The sequence below is a fragment of the Chiloscyllium plagiosum genome, chromosome 1 (assembly GCF_004010195.1).
Source record: "Chiloscyllium plagiosum isolate BGI_BamShark_2017 chromosome 1, ASM401019v2, whole genome shotgun sequence".
In the NCBI taxonomy this organism is placed as follows: domain Eukaryota; kingdom Metazoa; phylum Chordata; class Chondrichthyes; order Orectolobiformes; family Hemiscylliidae; genus Chiloscyllium; species Chiloscyllium plagiosum.
Window position 1 is genome coordinate 138113106 of NC_057710.1, and position 18882 is coordinate 138131987.

The 18882-nt window shown below is 42.7% G+C and overlaps 1 protein-coding gene across 1 annotated transcript in view; it reads left to right on the plus strand.

Moving 5' to 3' along the window:
- The window catches only part of LOC122555074 (von Willebrand factor A domain-containing protein 2-like), a 71107-nt gene that overhangs the window by 47339 nt on the left and 4886 nt on the right, over positions 1-18882 (plus strand). The window contains exons 11-15 of the mRNA XM_043700742.1: positions 1607-1662; positions 3143-3250; positions 7738-7755; positions 7847-8410; positions 11934-12485. Coding sequence (XP_043556677.1) covers positions 1607-1662; positions 3143-3250; positions 7738-7755; positions 7847-8410; positions 11934-12485 — 1298 coding nt within the window. The remainder of the gene's footprint in view (positions 1-1606; positions 1663-3142; positions 3251-7737; positions 7756-7846; positions 8411-11933; positions 12486-18882) is intronic.

An 18882-nucleotide genomic window follows, 5' to 3' on the forward strand; every position in this document is an offset into this window, starting at 1 on the left:
AGAGGCAGGCATAGCTGGGGTCCATGCGGGTGCCCATGGCTACTCCTTTTGTTTGGAGAAAGTGGGAGGATTGGAAAGAAAAGTTGTTCAGGGTGAGGGCCAGTTCGGTCAGTCGAAGGAGGGTGTCGGTGGAAGGGTACTGGGTGGTACGGCGGGAAAGGCAGAAGCGGAGTGCTTTGAGTCCTTCGTGATGGGGGATGGAGGTGTACAGGGACTGGATGTCCATGGTGAAGATGAGGCGTTGGGGACCGGGGAAGCGGAAATCCTGGAGTAGGTGGAGGGCGTGGGTGGTGTCACGGACGTAGGTGGGGGGTTCTTGGACTAATGGGGACAGGACCGTGTCGAGGTATGCCGAGATGAGTTCGGTTGGGCAGGAGCAGGCTGAGACGATGGGTCGTCCGGGGCAGTCAGGTTTGTGGATTTTGGGCAGGAGGTAGAAACGGGCGGTGCGGGGTTGTGGGACTATGAGGTTGGAGGCGGTGGATGGGAGATCCCCTGAGGTGATGAGGTTATGGATGGTCTGGGAGATGATGGTTTGGTGGTGGGAGGTGGGGTCATGGTCAAGGGGGCAGTAGGAGGAGGTGTCCGTGAGCTGGCATTTAGCAAAGAAAACAGTTACTTATAGAAACACTTCTACTGCATTTAAATTCCTTCATTTCAATAAAGCCTTTATGAAAACAAATATTTTGTTCAAGTGGTACAAATATTGAAAATTACAATCCACATCAAGGAATCCAAAGTTGAAGGGGAGACACGAAACTGTGATACCTGCTCTTTGTGAAACCAATCCAGTAATAAAAATCATCAGGCTAGTATCAATGCATTGAAAGAGAAAGCCATTTTTTCTGAACACTCCAGACGTTTCTTTCCAAACATAAAATGGCGTAGAGTTTTAAATGCATTGACCGTTTAAGCATATCCCTTTGACAGTGTCAATGAGTTTATGCATTTCTTCTGTACAGGCATGTAGCAATCCTAAAGGACACCCCGACTTCTCCTAAATGATACATTATCTCCACCAAAGGACAGATTACTTCCCCTCAAAGGCATCCCAGGTCCAGATCCAAAGAGGTACCTTGCCCCTTTGTAAAGGTACACTGACTGTCCAAGTGAATCCATGAGGTTTAGGCTTGCACTGTTTAGGGTTCTGACAGTCATCAAACTTAAGCAGAAACAGGAAGCAGCTGATGCTTTAAGCAGTCAGCTGCCTCCATTAACTTTAGATCCTCAAGTCCAAACTAAATCCTTTGAAAGTGGGAATTGCTGTGTACTCATGGTTGAAACTTAGGAGTTCTGAGAGCTTTGGTTATTTTCACTATGTTGGAGCGTTTGTCTGATGCAATGAAAATCTGGTCCTTAGTGTCAGTTCTGTCAGGTATACGATCTAAATTACTGTAGTTGGGAATTCAGTTTTATCAATCATTAGTTAAATTTCAGCTGATTGATTTATTGAATAATTACTCATTTGAAATGGGACCGCTGTCACAATAAAGAGATGAATATGTAAACTACCTTGTAAAGACTATTATGCTGAAGCAGTTTTTTTAAAAGATCCCTGAGAAATGTGGATGCTTGATTTTAATATGGATATTTTCAATCCATTTAGCTGGAAAAGGACATACAGTCAGATTCAAACTCGCTGTATCCGCACCCTGTGTCCAGGTAAATTGAAATGTCTGGAATTTCTGCAGGAATTTTTCAAAATTAAATCAGGAAATGTTTGAGCCTGTGTGGAACTATGACCTTAACTAACATGAGCATCATGTTCTATTACTGTTTTATATGTTTTCATTACTTTTACCTTTTGTTTATGGGAGAATACTCTTTATGGCATGATGATGTTGCAACTGCTGATTAAATGTTGCACAAATATACCCAGAGTGCCTTTTCCTTTATTTCTCAGGGAATTGACTAGCATCAGCTTGATCCCCAGGATTTTATTATCCTAAGTACAGATTCTATGCATAGCCCTGCTTACCCTAACCCCGGGCTATAAAGTTAAGGGAGCCTGGCGAATATGGACATGGTGGTTCACAGGCTGAAGGTGGGAATTCTGCTCTTCAAGAACCTCAGAGACCTGCTGGCCAGGCAGAGGTCACCCGAGCAGCTCTCTAGTGCTTAGGGACAAGGGCATGTGCGATTTGATCAGCTTTTGGGAATGAGGCTGGGTGCAAAGCTGGCATGCGGAGTACAGTAAGCTGGGCTTTGAGAGGCAACGGCGAGAGGTCAACCTGGAGAGGAATCACCCGAGTTGGTGGCAGAGGGTTTCTGACATCCCCATTGGGTCTTGGGGGACAGGGCCTACTAACTGTCTGCCTCTAGTGTGGAGAAATCTGCCAGGCTGACAGTCTGGCATGTGCCTCAGATTAAATCCCAGAGGATCCAAGTTGAGGAGTTTAAGAGAGCCTGTGTAAGGACCTGACTTGGCTGACTGGTTGATGGACTACTCAGTGCCACCTCTAATAAGACTAACTGAGGCAGATGGATTGCAGTTGGCGAGCAGACCACCCACTGGATTTACTGAGCTTCCTGCCTTAAAACCCACTGCTGGGTGAGCATAAAATCCAGCCATTCGTTCCAGCAACTCAACTTGAAAGAGAATGAGGAATTTCTCACTTGATTATAATGAGATTAACAAGGATATTGGAGGGAAGGAAATGCTTGGTACAGTATTCATTAGAACATGTGAATGTCAACATTGGGCCAGTTTAACCTTCTGCTCCTAGTTATCTCCACTGCAGTATCTTCAGGAGATGTTTAACAGCGGGCAGAAGGGAAAACGGTAACAGTGGACAGGAAAACTCAGACTGCCCACGTACACTCACTTTCAGAGCTGTGGACACTGGAAACTGAATACTCTCTCTTGGCTGGAGAAAATGTGAGCTATTGGGTGTCCCAAAGAAAAGGTGTCTCTTTGGTGACCAGGAAATATTTTATGCAAGAGGCAACCTTATGCAGATGGTAGAAATTTGACACCAAAATGAAAATACCAGTAATTTTGATAAATTCCTTTATTTTCAACAAGCTGGCCATTTAATGCATGTCTGAAATTACCAAAATGTTTGCTAAGCCATCCTTCTAATCTCTTCTTATAAAATCACAAATATGAAATGTGATTTACCTTATCAGTGTATTGTTACAGATCCCTGTGATTCAGGTCCATGTCGTAATGGAGGAACCTGTGTTTCAGAGACCGTGGATGAGTACAGCTGCTTGTGTCCCCTGGGATATGGAGGGGATAAACATTGTAGTAAGTATCTCTTATAAGATCATAGAATCCGAGAATCATAGAATCCCTACAGTGTGGAAACAGGCCCTTCGGCCCAACAGGTCCACACTGACCCTCCAAAGTGTATCCCACCCAAACATATTCCCCATGACTCTATATTTACCCCTGAATAATGCACCTAACCTACACATCCCATGGCCAATTCACCTAACCTGCACATCTTTGGATTGTGGGAGGAAACCGGGAGCACCCAGAGGAAACCCATCCAGACACGAGAAGAACATGCAAACTCCAACAGACACAGTCACCTAAGGCCGGAATCAAGTCCCTAGTGTCTTGAGGCAGCAGTGCTAACCACTGAGCCACTGTGCCACCCAATCTAGCCTGCTCTACCACTCAAAAGAGAATATGGTTATGGTCTCAAGGCTAATTACCAGTCTGTTCCCCTGTGGCCTTTAATTCCCTTACCTATCAAAATCTACACAACTGCCTTAACTAAGTTCACAATACTAAACTCATTATTTTCTGAGGATGAGAATTTTACAAACCATCAACAAAAATCCTCCAAGGAGAAAAAGAAACTCAAATTCTAGTCTCCCACAAAAGTAGTAAACTCATTTAAATAATTATATCAATTGTTACTTGTTTTCCATAACTGTAGGTAGCTTTCTCCTTTATAAAAATGCTTTGAAGATCTTGAACCAAAGACTTTATTTTCAATTATGTTACTTGTTTACGATTCAAATACAAAAGCATTATGAAATAAGGTAGCAGATAACACCAGAAAAATGGGACAATTGGACATGTTTCCGGGGAGAAATTGGATTGAAGGATGAAATGAAAGAATTGGTAGATGGATCTGACCTCAAGAATAATGAGAAGTATGTTTTGATCCTTTCTTTAATCTCTCCTTAAAAGTTCTTACTTCTCAGTCTGGAAATGATTCTGCATCTTCAAGCATTTTGGGCAGAATTTTAGTGTAAGTTGCCAAGGTTCAGGTTTGGGGCAGGAGTGATGCAAACTCTGCTCTTGGGTCAGAAAGCTGAAAGGATGCCACCCACCATGATCAGAATTAACCCCAGTGAGCTGAAAGTTGGATGAGAAATCAATATGGAGCTATTGGGTAAATAATTTACAGATTTAAACAGGCAATTCCTTTAGAATAAGATTGTGGCTTTAACAGTCAGAGAACAGGTTCTCCAAACTGTATCGAACTTGCCAAGGGAGAACACAACGGGCAGCCATTGTTCAATGGTTTCTCAGGCTTAAATTAACAACATTTCATAGCTACTGGGCTAGACTTGGGCTCACTGCACTTAATTTGAGGTTGTGGTTTTGTTGCCTCACAGGCGACTTCTGAAAGCAATTCTTCCTCCTTTGATCCACACTTTGCCTTCACTAGCCTTCAGTGCTGTGGGACAGCAGCTTATACAGTGCTCCATTTTGCACCTCAAATGAGGAACTGCATTAGCAGTGCCAGCTGCCGTCTCTTCCACCACATACTGCTGCAGAGTACAAAGCGGGTGGAGGCGGAAATCTTTCTTGGGCACTGGTGCTAATCTTGGCACATGTTGTCCATTCTTTTTGGGGTATGTCATTTGGGTAGAGATGAGGACTTCAACTTTTCTAACATCATCAATGTGGTATGTCAAGTTTGCCGCATGTACAATCTGGCTGAAGGTTTGCATTTTGTAACATTGCAGTTACATCTTGGAAGTCCTTGACATACTTGCATGCCATGGATGAAGAAACTGAGGGCATTGTTGCTAAGTTTTCAGATGATACAAAGATAGGTGGAGAAACAGTTAATGTTGAGGAAATGGGGAGGCTGCAGAAGGACCTGGACAGGCGAGGAGAGTGGGCAAAAGTGCCAGATGAAATACAATGTGGGAAAGCATGAGTTTATGCACTTTGATAGGAAGAATGGACATGTAGGCTATTTCTAAATTGGTAAAGGCTTGAGAATTCACACAAGGAGTTAGGAATCCTAGTTCAGGATTCACTTTAGGTTAATATGCAGGTTCTGTTGACAGTTAGGAAGGCAAATGCAATGTTAGCATTCATTTTGAGAGGGCTGGAATACAAGAGCAGAAATGTACTGCTGAAACTGTGTAATAGAATAGAATAGACATTTATTGTCACAATTCCTCCAATCATTCAGAAATATTCTTTCACTTTAGTGCCTTGGATCCTGCAGCAAGATCTTCAGGTAAGAAGGAGAGACCTGGAGTGGGATTGGGGGCGGGCACTAGATGCAAACTTCCCAGGGCTCTGACCATTCTTCTTGCACCTCAGGAAGCAATGGAGATTTTTTTTAGATTAGATTCCCTACAGTATGGAAAATGGTCCTTTGGCCCAACACCGACCCACCAAAAAGGAACCCACCCAGACCCATTCCCCTACCCTATACTTAGCCCTGACTAATGCACCTAACACTATGGGCAATTTAGCATGGCCAATTCAACTGACCAGCACATCTTTGGACTGTGGGAGGAAACCGGAGCACCCGGAGGAAACCCACGCAGACACGGGGAGAATGTGCAAACTCCACACAGACAGTCGCTCAAGGTGGGAATCAAACCCGGGTCCCTGGTGCTGTGAGGCAACAGTGCTAACCACCGAGCCACCGTGTTGTCCCAATTTCAACCATTCTGACCCTGTGCTCTCACCACTCACATTTTGATTAATCTGGAAAGCTGGAAAGTTGGAAATAGTTTGCGAATGGTGTGGATGAGTACATTTCTACAAAACCTACTGCTACAGCAAGTAGGTTTCCAACCTGCTGGCAGCTTCCTCAGCCCACTGCAAGCAGATCACTTATAAAAAAAAACTCCCCCCTCCCCCATTTGTTGCTTTAATGTCAGAAATTGTGAGCTGCAACATCAAATAATACAGCGCAGAACATAATCTTTCACATTAGAAATCATACCTCTCAGTGTCACCCTTAGGTTTAAAATGCATCAGTCAGGAAAAATAGGCATCACACCTGTCATATCATATGCATATGGTACACACATCTGAACGTACAAAGTAGTCTCAGTGTTTCAAAGATATCAGAACATAACTATCTGTAGCCAGGAAAACTAGCATGTGTGTGTGGGGGGAGGGGGCTCAGGTTTCAATCTGCAGTCCTTGTTTTTACCTTGCAAAAAGAGTGGTCAAGTGATCAGATACAAACTCTAAATATTGATGGAGATTACAGTCTGGTTCCCTGACAAAGTGGATGTTGGTTAAATGAACAAAAAGGTACATTAGAAATGCTTTAAATTCATTGTTGAGAATTGTGAGGCAATGTATTTTGGTAGAAGAAACATGAAGAGAAACATGAAACATGAAACAAGCTCAATGGTACAACTTTGAGAGGAGTACAGAAACAGAGGGACCGTGGGGTTCACGCCAATGATTCTCTGAAGGTAACCAGGTAAGCTGAAATAGTTGTTAAGAAAGCCTGTAGGATTCTTGGGTTTATAAACAGAGGATTATAGTATAAAAGCAAGGAAGGGACACTACATCACTACGAACCACATTTAGAGTAATGTAACAATCTGAGCATCTTATTTAAGGACGGATTTAAAGCCATGGAGAGAGTGCAGAAGAGATTTACTAGAATTATATCAGGAATGAGGGATTTTAGATACAAAGAAAGATTAGAGAAATTGGATTTATTCTTCTTGGAGCAGAGAATATTAAGAGGTGACATTATTAGATTTAGATTAGATTAGATTACTTACAGTGTGGAAACAGGCCCTTCGGCCCAACAAGTCCACACCGACCCGCCGAAGCGCAACCCACCCATACCCCTACATTACCCCTTCACCTAACACCACGGGCAATTTAGCTAATATTCCTGACCTGCACATTTTTGGACTGTGGGAGGAAACTGGAGCACCCGGAGGAAACTCACCGCAGACATGGGGTGAATGTACAAACTCCACACAGTCGCCTGAAGCGGGAATTGAACCCGGGTCTCTGATGCTGTGAGGCAGCAGTGCTAACCACTGTGCCGCCCACGTGCCACCGTGCTGCCCACAATTATTGAAGTGTAAAAAAATTATCTAACAATTTTGACAGGGTAACGAAGGATATTCTGTTTCCTATGTTATTCTGTTTGCTATGACGAGGAGTGAGATGAGGAAAAAGTTCTTTTTTCAGAGAATTATTAAGATTTGGAATCATTGTCTGGGACCGTGATGGAGGCAGATTCCACATAAGGTTTCAAAGAAGAGCTGGATACATATTTGAAAGTGATAACTTTAGAGGTCTGAGAACATAGGGCTGCAGCTGGGTAGCTCTTCTGGGAGTCAGTATAGACATGATGGGTCACATGGCCTCCTTCTGTACTGTAAAATTCTATGATTCAATATCTTTTGATAACTGTACTGCTAATATCCCTTATACATTATATTTAATAAAAGGATTATGATTGCTAGAATCTAACAATTAGCAATTGTATCAATTTTCATGAACAATTTTCTTCACTAATTATCTTTTATTGTTTTATTATTCAGCTGGAAACAGATACCTGAGTAAGTATCTGACTTAAACAATTCATTCAGTGGAATGTGCAATTGCAAAGCCATGTCCTCATGAAGCAATGTATTTACCTTCCCCATGCAGTACCTGCTGGCATTATGGACTGTTCTGTTAACTTGATGTTTTTGGTGGATGGGTCATGGAACATGGGCCTCGAGGGATTTCTTCAAGCTAAAGCTTTTGTTAAAAGACTTCTTCGGTCCATTATGAGTTCTTCAGCAAGACTCCTAGTGGGATTTGCTCAGTATAGTGACAACGTTTGTATTGAAATTGGATTGGGACAGTACAGTGACTTCAATCATTTGTTAAAAGCAATTGATGGCATATCCTTTAATGGCGGTAAGACTTTCACTGGAAAGGCCCTGCGATATGTAGCAGAAAATGGTTTCAGTGAAGACTCTCGAACGAATGTTCCTCATGTTCTCGTAGTATTTTCCAATTCTAAATCTCATGATTCAGTGCTACTCGCTGCACAACACACCAAAGGAAAGGAGATATTTATTCTCTCCATTGGAAAAAAACACATAAAAAATCAACTGAACCATATAGCTGGAGACAGTCAGCTGGCATTTGCATATAATGAACCCCAGGAACTTTACAGTAAGGTTTTGGAGCTCAGGACAAAGATATGTGGATTTAACATGCCTGGTAAGTTGCCTTATTATGTGTTGGTGGTCGGAGTTTAATTATATACTTTTTTAGCATAGATTTTAACGCTGGGTGAGATTTGGGTGGGTACATGAAAAGGTGACTTGCTGCAGCAGAAATGAGACAGGATGAGGTTATTTTACTTTGAGACAATAGCAATGCCTGTACCCAGTTTGAGGCAGCAGTAAGAGAATGATTTCACTATGTAAAATAACTTGTCCCCAGATCTAATGCTGTATTCTAGGTATTCAATAGGTATGAATTCTGAGTGTTATATTCCCTTAATATCTTCATATCTTCAGTAATGTCTGGTAGAGTCAAAATGTGAAGTAAAAAATGTATGAAGTAGAAGTCTAGAGACATTCCCTTTCATTCTTGGTGAAGAAAATAGCACAGAGGAAATTTTCTACTGTGGTGTGTCTGGCTACAAAGTTGAACTTTCAGTAAGAGGTAAGAAGTTAAAAGTTTTATCTTGGACCTCAAGGTTCAAGTAACCACAGGCGGTAATCCCTGTCATTATACTGGATGCTGGCTATTAGCGATCTGTGGCATTAAGCTCACAGTGTATTTTGGAGCCAGTGACAAGTGATGTATTGTAAATATCTATACCATTAGGGATACATCTCAGTTAGTCAACAGCCACTGGTTTTGGCTGTCTGTGGCTGTCCAAGCTGCTCCTGGATGTTCCAGGCTGGTCACACCTTTACAAGAAGATTGGAGCTCGAAGATCTGGGTCCCTTTCCTCTTCAGAGGAGGGTAACCATTTCTTTGCTTTTCATGAAGGAATGGCAGTATTCTCTTTGCATTCTCACTTGTGTTCAGTGACTCACCTGAATACGCCTGTCTGATTCTGTAATTGATTTTTATGAGGGAGCACCGTTTTGCCGGTGCAAGTAGATGTCAAGATGTGGTTGGTGAGAATGTGGCAGCAGCATGTGGATCTCCAATTGGATAGGCAGTCACCGGCATTGTGGACCTCTTCCTCTAAGGCACCCTCTTTAATGTGAAGATTGAAGATTAGTTTAGTTGTGAGCTTAGTTACATTTGCCTCTGCTTTGTAATCCAGAAAGGAAGCTCAGGATGCCTAATTTGCCTTTGTCAACCTTCTCCTGCTACCTTGACTCCAACCCACCCTCCCTACTGGATCTCCATTTGTCTATATTTGTGTAGCTATTGCTTCTTTCCTATGCACTTGGGGGTTTTCAGTGATTCACTTGTCAATTGTGCAGCACTGCTGGAATTCATCAGTTGCTGAAACCCACCCCCCCACCCATTTCTGAGCTCCAGATTGACACCCTCCTCACATCTTCCACTCTCCAGATCCTGCTTGACTGTGAAAACTGCTGACTATTCCAGGATTATCTTGATTAACTCTGGTTCCTTGACTTTGGCTTGCTGAACTTGCCCTGTTTCTGCTTCCTCAGCTGCTGCAGTCTCTCCCTGTCAATAATCACATTTCAGCTGCAGGATGATTAACTGTGCATTCCAAAAATGATAGTAGTAAGCTCAATTGTCTTCAATATTTTCTATACATTTGGATCTTCTATTCCTCAGGTGTCTTTGCACGAAATTCAAGTCTGCATTGCTGCTCACCAGAGGGTATTTCCCTGATTGTCACCTCATGCTATCTGCCACTTCTGTCAGTGTGTGGTTCAGAGTGAGGGTTGTTAGAGATACCTCCCTTCCACCAATCCTCATTTTATCATTAGACAGATCCTAGAGAAAATATTGATAGTGATAGAGAGTACACTACCATAGGGTCTACAGGAAAAGGCACAGTTCTTAGTTAACAAGATGGTTAATTACATGATAGCAATAACTCCAACTGTATTATAAATCAAACATCACTACTAGGAGTCTCAGGATCTGTAGGCTACTGTAGAAATCATTGCTTCCAGCCACTAACTGTGTCACTTCACCAGAAACTCAATGTAATATAAACATTAACTTCTTTGAAATCTTATACAATACCTTCTCACCTATCTCCACTACTCTCACCTCTAACAACATTTGTAAGTGCTCAGAAACCTCTGTCACTAAGTTTGAGAACATCTGATTGGCTGCTTCTGTCACTTCAATCCCTTTTTCTACCTCACTTTTACTAAGGTTTCCCCTTACTTTGCTGTAACCTTCCATTTTTCTCTAATGTCTCTCCAGTCACCCCATCAGGCTCATCTTATCTATAAGATTTACTTCCAGGTCTCTCAAACCTCTTTGTCACTAATTTACTGAATATTAAAGGATTGGACACTCTGGAGTCAGGAAACATGTTTCCGCTGATGGGTGAGTGCCGAACCAGAGGACACAGCTTAAAAATACAGGGTAGACCATTTAGGACAGAGATGAGGAGAAACTTCTTCACCCAGAGAGTGGAGGCTGTGTGGAATGCTCTGCCCCAGAGGGCAGTGGAGGCCCAGTCTCTGGATTCATTTAAGAAAGAGTTGAATAGAGCTTTCAAGGATAGTGGAATCAAGGGTTATGGAGATAAGGCAGGAACAGCAGCCATGATCATATTGAATGGTGGTGCAGGCTCGAAGGGCAGAATGGCCTACTCCTGCACTTATTGTCTATTGTCTATTGTCTAATATCCAGCGTCTCTTCCTGGATCTCATGTTAATCAATCAATTAGAGCTTTACTCTTGCCAATTAGTTTTTTCTTCAGATTTGCCAGCATTAACCATCTCCCCAAGAAGTCTTTTCATCTCTCCACCATTTCAAAGTACCATTTCTGTCTTTCCCTTTCTAAAGTTCTTGAAGCTTTTTCATTTCCTGAATCCATGTATTCCATGTTTGAATCTCTCCAGTGAGGTGCCAATTCTTGCCATTGTGCCAAATTGCCTCTTGTCAAAGTAACGAAACAGTGTCTAAAATGACTATCCATCCCCATTCTTTCTTGACCTGACTGCAGTTTTAATTACGGTTCACCATAACCTCCTCCTCCAAAATCATTCTGCTGTCATCCGGCTTTGGGGATCCGCAGTACTTTCACATAGTTCTATTCTTCATGATCTAATTATAGCCAGAGAATGGTCTGTGGTGGTTCCTCTTCCTGCCCTTGCACTGTTACTCCTCATGTCCCCTAAGGATCTACAATACTGATAACATTCGCCTTCCAAATTTGCTTCTGTGGAAGAAAACAAGAGCTTATGCAAAAATTCTGTGAAAATATGAAAAATCCAGAGACATCCTTTGTTTCATAAGACAAAGAACTGTAGCTGCTGGAGATTTGAAACAAAAACAGAAATTGCTAGCGAAACTCAGCAGGTCTGATGAAGTCAGCCAGACATGCCAATTTTCACCAGTAATCTTTGTTTTCATTTGACATACTTTGTTTGAAATTTCTATCACTTTGGGGCTTATAGCAGAAGCTGGAAAGTAAAAATTCATATACAAGGGGCTAACAATGGCATTGATATAAATGTAGTTATGTTTACAGACTCAGAGATAAATTGACAGATAATAGATTATGATATAGTGGAACATAAACAAGTGTATGTCAGTGTGTGACTTCATTGTTTTACAGGTTGTTTTTCCAAGTCTTTAGATCTAGTATTTACTGTGGATGCTTCTGGTCAAGTTGGAAGACAGAATTTTCGTCAAATAAAAGGGTTTGTGAGGAGCATTGTTTCACATTTTGATATCGACAGAGACCTTACACAGGTTGCTATGGTGATCTACAGCAACAAGCCCCGAACTCTCTTTAACTTGGATTCATTTGACAGTGAAGGAAAAATTAAAAGGGCAATCAGCTCAGGCCCATTTCTGGATGGGAGTGCTCACACTGGGAAAGCTCTTAAATACATACTGGAGGATACCTTAAGTATCAAGAAGGGAGCAAGGCCAGGAATCCACAAGGTGGTTGTGGTGATTACTAATGGACAGAGTTCAGATGACATTGTTCCCAATGCTGAAAAACTCAGACAAAATGGGATTACCGTAATTGCACTGGGAATGGTGGACACTCAGGCAGCAGCACTCCTCAGAGTTGCAGGAAGCCACAGACTTGTGATTCCTGTTCGTTCCTACGAAGATTTTAAACATTACGAAGTCAAATTGGTACGGAAAATATGTGAAGGTAAGCTGCACCTACCCTACTTTTAAGCTTGCAGAGAACTGTTAAAAGAGATTTTATTTTAGCATGGTGAATGGGTGCAGGGCTGATAATAGGAGAAAGTGAGGACTGCAGATGCTTCCTAACGAAGGGCTTATGCCCAAAACGTGGATTCTCCTGCTCCTCGGATGCTGCCTGACCAGCTGTGCCTTTCCAGCACCATACTCTCAACGCAGGGCATATAATGGAACTATGAGAAAGTGAGGACTGCAGATGTTGGAGATCAGAGTCAAAGAGTGTGGTGCCGACAAAGCACAGCCTGTCAGCCAGCATATAGGGAGCAGGAGAGTTGATATTTCAGGCATAAACCCTTCTTCAAGAATGAGACTTGTGGGCTAAGAGGGCTGAAAGATAAATGAGAGAGGGTGGGGCTGGGGGCAAGGTAGCTGGGATTGCAATAGGTAGATGAAGGTGGGGGTGAAAGTGGTAGGTGGGAGAGGAGGGTGGAGCAGATAGATAGAAAGGAAGATGGGCAGGTAGGACTGTTCAAGAGGGCAGTTGGGAGGTTGGTTCTTGGATAAGGTGGGGGAGCGGGGAAATGGGGAAACTGGCAAAATCCACATTGATCCCATGTGGTTGGAGGGTCCCAATAAGGAAGAATAGGTGTTCTTCATCCAGGCATTGAGTGGCTAGGGTTTGGTGATGGAGGAGGCCCAGGACCTGCATGTGTTTGGCAGAGTGGGAGGTTGTCCTAGAAATGATTTGCCAGTTGGCGTCTTGTCTCCCCAATGTAGAGGAGACCACATCAGATACAACAGATGCAGCAGATGACGTGTGTGGTAGGACAGGTACATTTCTGTCAGATATTGAAGGATGGTTTGGGGCCTTGGATGGAGGTGAGGAGGGAGGTTTGGGCGCAGGTTTTGAACTTCATGCAATGGCAGGGGAAGGTGCCAGGAGGGGAGGGTGGGTTGGTGGGGGGCATGAACCTAACAAGGGAGGCACAGAAAGAATGGCCTCTCCAAAATGCAGATAGAGATGGGGAGGGAAATATATAGCTGGTAGTGGAGTCTGTTTGTTGTTGGAAAAGGCAGAAGATGATGTAGTGTATCTGGAGATTGGTGGGGTGGAAGGTCAGGACCTTGTTGCGGTTGGAGAGGTAGGGTTCAAGGGCGGAGGTGCAGCAAGTGGAGGAGATGCGCAAGAGGGCATCATCGACCATGTGGGAGGGGAAATTGCTGTCTTTGAAGAAAGAGGCTATCTGGGATTTTCTATGGTGGTCCTCCTGGGAGAAGATGCAGTGGAGGCAGAGGAATTGAGATTAAGGGATAGAATTTTTACAGGAGGCAGGATAGGAGGAAGTGTAGTCCAGGTAGCTGTGGGAGTCGGTGGGTTTGTAGTGGATGTCTGTGTGGAGTCGTTTGCCAGAAATTGAGAGGTCCAGGAAGGGGAGGGAGCTGTCTGAGATAGTACAGGTGAAGTGGAGGTCAGGGTGGAAGATGCTTATGAAGTTGATGAACTGTTCAACTTCCCCATGGGAGCACGAGGTGGTGCCGATACAGTCATCAATGTAGTGGAGAAAAAGGTGGGGAATGGTGCTGGTGTAGCTGTGATAGATGGACTATTCCACATACCCGCTGAAGAGGCAGGCATAGCTGGGGTCCATGCGAGTGCCCGTAGCTAACCCTTTGGTCTGGAGGTAGTGGAAGGATTGGAAGGAGAAATTGTTGAGGGTGAGGACCAGTTCAGCCAATTGAATGAGTGTCAGTGGAGGGGTACTGGTTGAGTTGGCATGAGAGGAAGAAATGGAGAGTTTGGAGGCTTATGCCATGGCTGATGAACGTGCACAGGGACTGGATGTCCATGGTGAAGTTAGGGCATTGGGGGCCAGGAAAACGAAAATCATGGAGGAGGTGGTGTCCCGAATGTAGTTGGGGAGATCCTGGACTAAGTGGGACAGAGTGGTGTCAAGGTATGCAGAGATACGTTCAGTGAGGCAGAAGCAGGCTGAGACAATGGGTCAACCAGGGCTATGTATGAGAAGCCTCAGCCATCGACAGAGTCCATAGCATATTATTTCATCTTGGTCTATAGCATTCTTATAATCTTCAATCTCATTGTCACCAAATACATATCCAACATTGATGTTTGAAGTCTGCTTTGAAGCAAGACAAGACATGGCATCAGCTTTTGCTGAAAGTCTTTTAGAGTCATAGAGTCCTACAGCACAGAAAGATCCTTTGGACCAACTCATCTATGCTGACTAGATATCCATAATTAATCTCTTTCCATTTGCCAGCACTTAGCCCATATCCCTCTAAACCCTTCCTATTCATATACCTATCAAGATGCCTTTTAAAGGTTATAACTGTATCAGCTTCTACCGCTTCGTCTGGCAGTTCATTCCATACATTCACCACCCTCTATGTGAAAACCTTGCTCCTTAGAACCCTGCTGAACTTTTCCCCTCTCACCTTCAACCTATGCCCTGTAGTTTTGGACTCCCCTACCCTAGTGTTACCAGATTTTGGTTAATCAACTTATCTATCCCTTCATAATTATATAATCCTCTATAAAGTTACCCCTCAGCCTCCAACACTCCAGGGAAAATAGCCCCAGCCTATTCAGCCTCTCTCCATAGCTCAAACCCTCCAACCAGCATCATTTTAAATCTTTTCTGCACCCTTTCAAGTTTACCATAATCTTTGCTATGGCAGGGAGACCAGAATTGAACACCATATTCCAAAAATGGCCTAACCAAAGTCCTGTAAAGCTAAAACATGACATCTTAATTCCTATACTCAATACACTGACCAATGATGGCAAGTGTACCAAACATTTCTTCACTACCCTGTTTGTCTGCAACTCAACCTTCAAAGAACAATGAACTTGCACCCCATGGTCCCTTTGTTCAGCAACATTCCCCAGGACCTTACCATACTGCGCTGTATTCTTCTATGTTCTATGTTCTACCCTGTTTGTCTGCAACTCAACCTTCAAAGAACAATGAACTTGCACCCCATGGTCCCTTTGTTCAGCAACATTCCCCAGGACCTTACCATTAAGTGCTGCCCTGATTTGCCTTATCAAAATGAAACAGCCCACATTCATCTAGATTAAACTCCATCTGCCACTACTCGGCCCATTGGCCCATCTAATCAAAATCCTGTTGTACCCTGAGATAACTTTCCGCACTTTCTTTGGAGAATAGTTGTCATGAATGGAAGGGGCATTTTTTAATGTTTCAAACTTATCAGGATTCATTGTTCATGAGGCATGGAGCAACATACATGCACAGCATAAAGAAATTATCAAAACAGGTACAGGAGCATGATGCTAGTGCCAGTGCCCCTACCTCTGGGCTTGGAGGCCTAGGTTCAATCTCACCTGCACCAGAAGTGTCTAATAACATCTCTAAACAGGTTGATCAAAATAATTATTGTATTGCTTGTACCTGCTAAATCAGCAGAAGGTACCAGCAGAATTCAACAGAACTTTTTTTCATAGAATCCCGACAGTGTGGAAGCAGGCCATTCACCCCATGGAGTCCACACAAACCCTCCAAAGAGCATCCACACAGATCCACTCTCCTACCCTATCCCTGTAACCCTACATGTTCCCATGGCTAACCCACCTAGCCTGCACATCCCTGGACACTATGGGGCAATTTAGCATGGTCAATCCACCCTAACCTGCACATTTTTGTTTGGTGGGAAGAAACCAGAGCATCTGGAGGAAACCCAAGCAGATATGGGGAGAACGTGCAAACATCACACAGACAGTCACCCAGGGCTGAAATCAACCTGGGTCCCAGGTGCTGTGAGGCATTAGTGCTAACCATGAGCCACTGTGCTGCCTTCTGTGGAATATTGGCTGGTCATTCAGGTTCTTGATTGTCTCATAGCAATGAGGTGATAATAGACATAAGAAATTTAATGGCATAATTCCTAAATAAAAAGATTCCATAACCACAAAGGCAACTAAATTATGCTATATTATTTAAAGCAATATATGCACCAACTAAACCTAATAGCATGTATTGTAGACCTGAGTAGGGCATTAAGGGACTGAAGCCAAATGAAAGAATTGGTATTATATCACAGTACTTCAACAGTAAATCACTAAACTTGAGAACTAGCTAAATATATCACATACTTTAAAAGCTGAGAAATATAGAATATGCTGGGTAGCAGAGTGACAAAACGTCAAGCTGGGAGATGTTGATAGAAAGAAGAAAGAGGGCCAGAAGTTGGAAACAGAGTGGGCAGGATTTGAGCTCATTATTAGAGCAAATTAACTGGAGCATGATCAAGGATCAATTTACAGAAGGTGCCTTTAAAAGAATGGAGAATGCTGGCAGAAATGATGCTCATCGTAATTACAAGGTACATTGTTAAATGGGAACCCAGTGAGCAGAGAGTGAGGCAGTGAAGACTTGAGGATCAGAAGGATGGATAGGTAAAGAATCATACTGAGGCACTTTGGCCCAACAAGTCTGTACTGCCAAAAATATGCGACTAGCTAAATTAGCCCCACTTGCCTGAATATTATGACACTTCAAGTGTTTATCCAAGTACTTTTTCACAGGTAAAACAAAGAACTGCAGATGCTGGAGATCTGAAACAAAAACAGAAATTGCTGGAGCAAGTCTGACAGCATCTTTGGGAGGAAAGCAGCATTCACAATTTCAGTCTAGTGACTCTTCATCAGAACTGCTAGGAAAAAGTGGTATTTATACAATTATACTGGAAAATAGCTGATGTAATTCCTTTATTCAAAAAGAGTGCAAGGCGGAAAGCAGTTAGCTTAACATCTGTCATAGGGAAAATGTTAGATCTATTATTAAAGACATTGTAACAAGGCACTCAGGGTAATTAGGCAAATGGCTTTGTCAAAAGGAAATCATGTGTACCTAATTTATTGGAGATTTTTTGAAGAAATATCTTGGGGCCTTCTTGTGGAGCAGTGGTAGTGACTCTACCCCTGTACCAGGATGCCCAGATTCAAACCCCACCTGCTCCAGGTGTGTCTAATAACATTTCTAAACAGGTTGATTAGAAAAAGTGGTGAAGAAGTGACTAGTGCTGGAGAGAAAGGGGTATTAGTTGATGTATCGAACTTAGATTTCTGGAAGGCATTTGATAAAGTGGATACTTAAAGCTCATAGTGCAGATGGCAATAGATTTACATGAATAGAAGATTGGCTGGCAGGATATCAGGTGGTGTGCGACAAGGGTCAGTGTTGGAGCCTGCACTCTACAATTTATATAACTGATCTGAATGAAAGAATTGAAGATGTGGTTCCTGAATTTACTGACATCACAAAGATAGGTGAGAAAATAAGTTGTGAAGAGGACATCAGGAACCTACAAAAGGGTATACGTAGGTTAAGTGAATGTGCAAAGAGCTGACAAATGGGCTGGACAAATGTAGGGAAGTATGAAATTGTCTATTTTGGTTGAAAGAATAAAGAAGAATCGCATTAATTAAATGGTGAGTGGTTGCAAAGCTCAGAGATGTAGAGAGTTCTGACTATCCTAGTGCATGAATTGTAGAAGGTTAGTATGCAGATGCAGCAAGCAATCAGGAAGCCAATAGAATGTTATGTTTTATTGTGAGAGGACTTAGATGCAGGAGCTGGGAGGTTATGCTTAAGTTATACAGTATTGATATGACCACATCTGGAGTACTGTGTACAGAACTGGTTAGTGTACTTGCAGTTGTTTTGGAAGCAGTTCAGAGACGCTTTACTAGACTAATACTTCGAATGAGTGGATTGCCTTATGAGGAAAGACTGGACAGACTTGACCTCCATCCTCTGAATTTAGAAAAGTCAGACATGACTTAATTGAAACATATAAGATCCCGATGGGACTTGATTATATTATAGACCCCCTAATAGTCAGAGGGAAATTGAGAAACAAATTTTTAAGGAGATCTCAGTTATCTGTAAAAATAATAGGGTGGCTATGGTAGGGATTTTAACTTTCCAAACATAGTCTGGGGCTGTCATAGTGTTAAGGGTTTAGATGGAGAAAAATTTGTTAAGTGTGTCCAAGAAAATTTTCTGATTCAGTATGTGGATGTACGTACTAGAGAAGGTGCAAAACTTGACCTACTCTTGGGAAATAAGGCAGGACAGGTGACTGAGGTTTCAGTGGGGGAGCACTTTGGGGCCAGTGACCATAATTCTATTAGATTTAAAATAGTGATGGAAAATGATAGACCAGATCTAAAAGTTGAAGTCCTAAATTGGAGAAAGGCCAATTTTGATGTTATTAAGCAAGAACTTTCGAAAGCTGATTGGGGGCACATGTTCGCAGGTAAAGGGACGGCTGGAAAATGGGAAGCCTTCAGAAATGAGATAATGAGAGTCCAGAGAAAGTATATTCCTGTTAAGGTGAAAGGAAAGGCTGGTAGG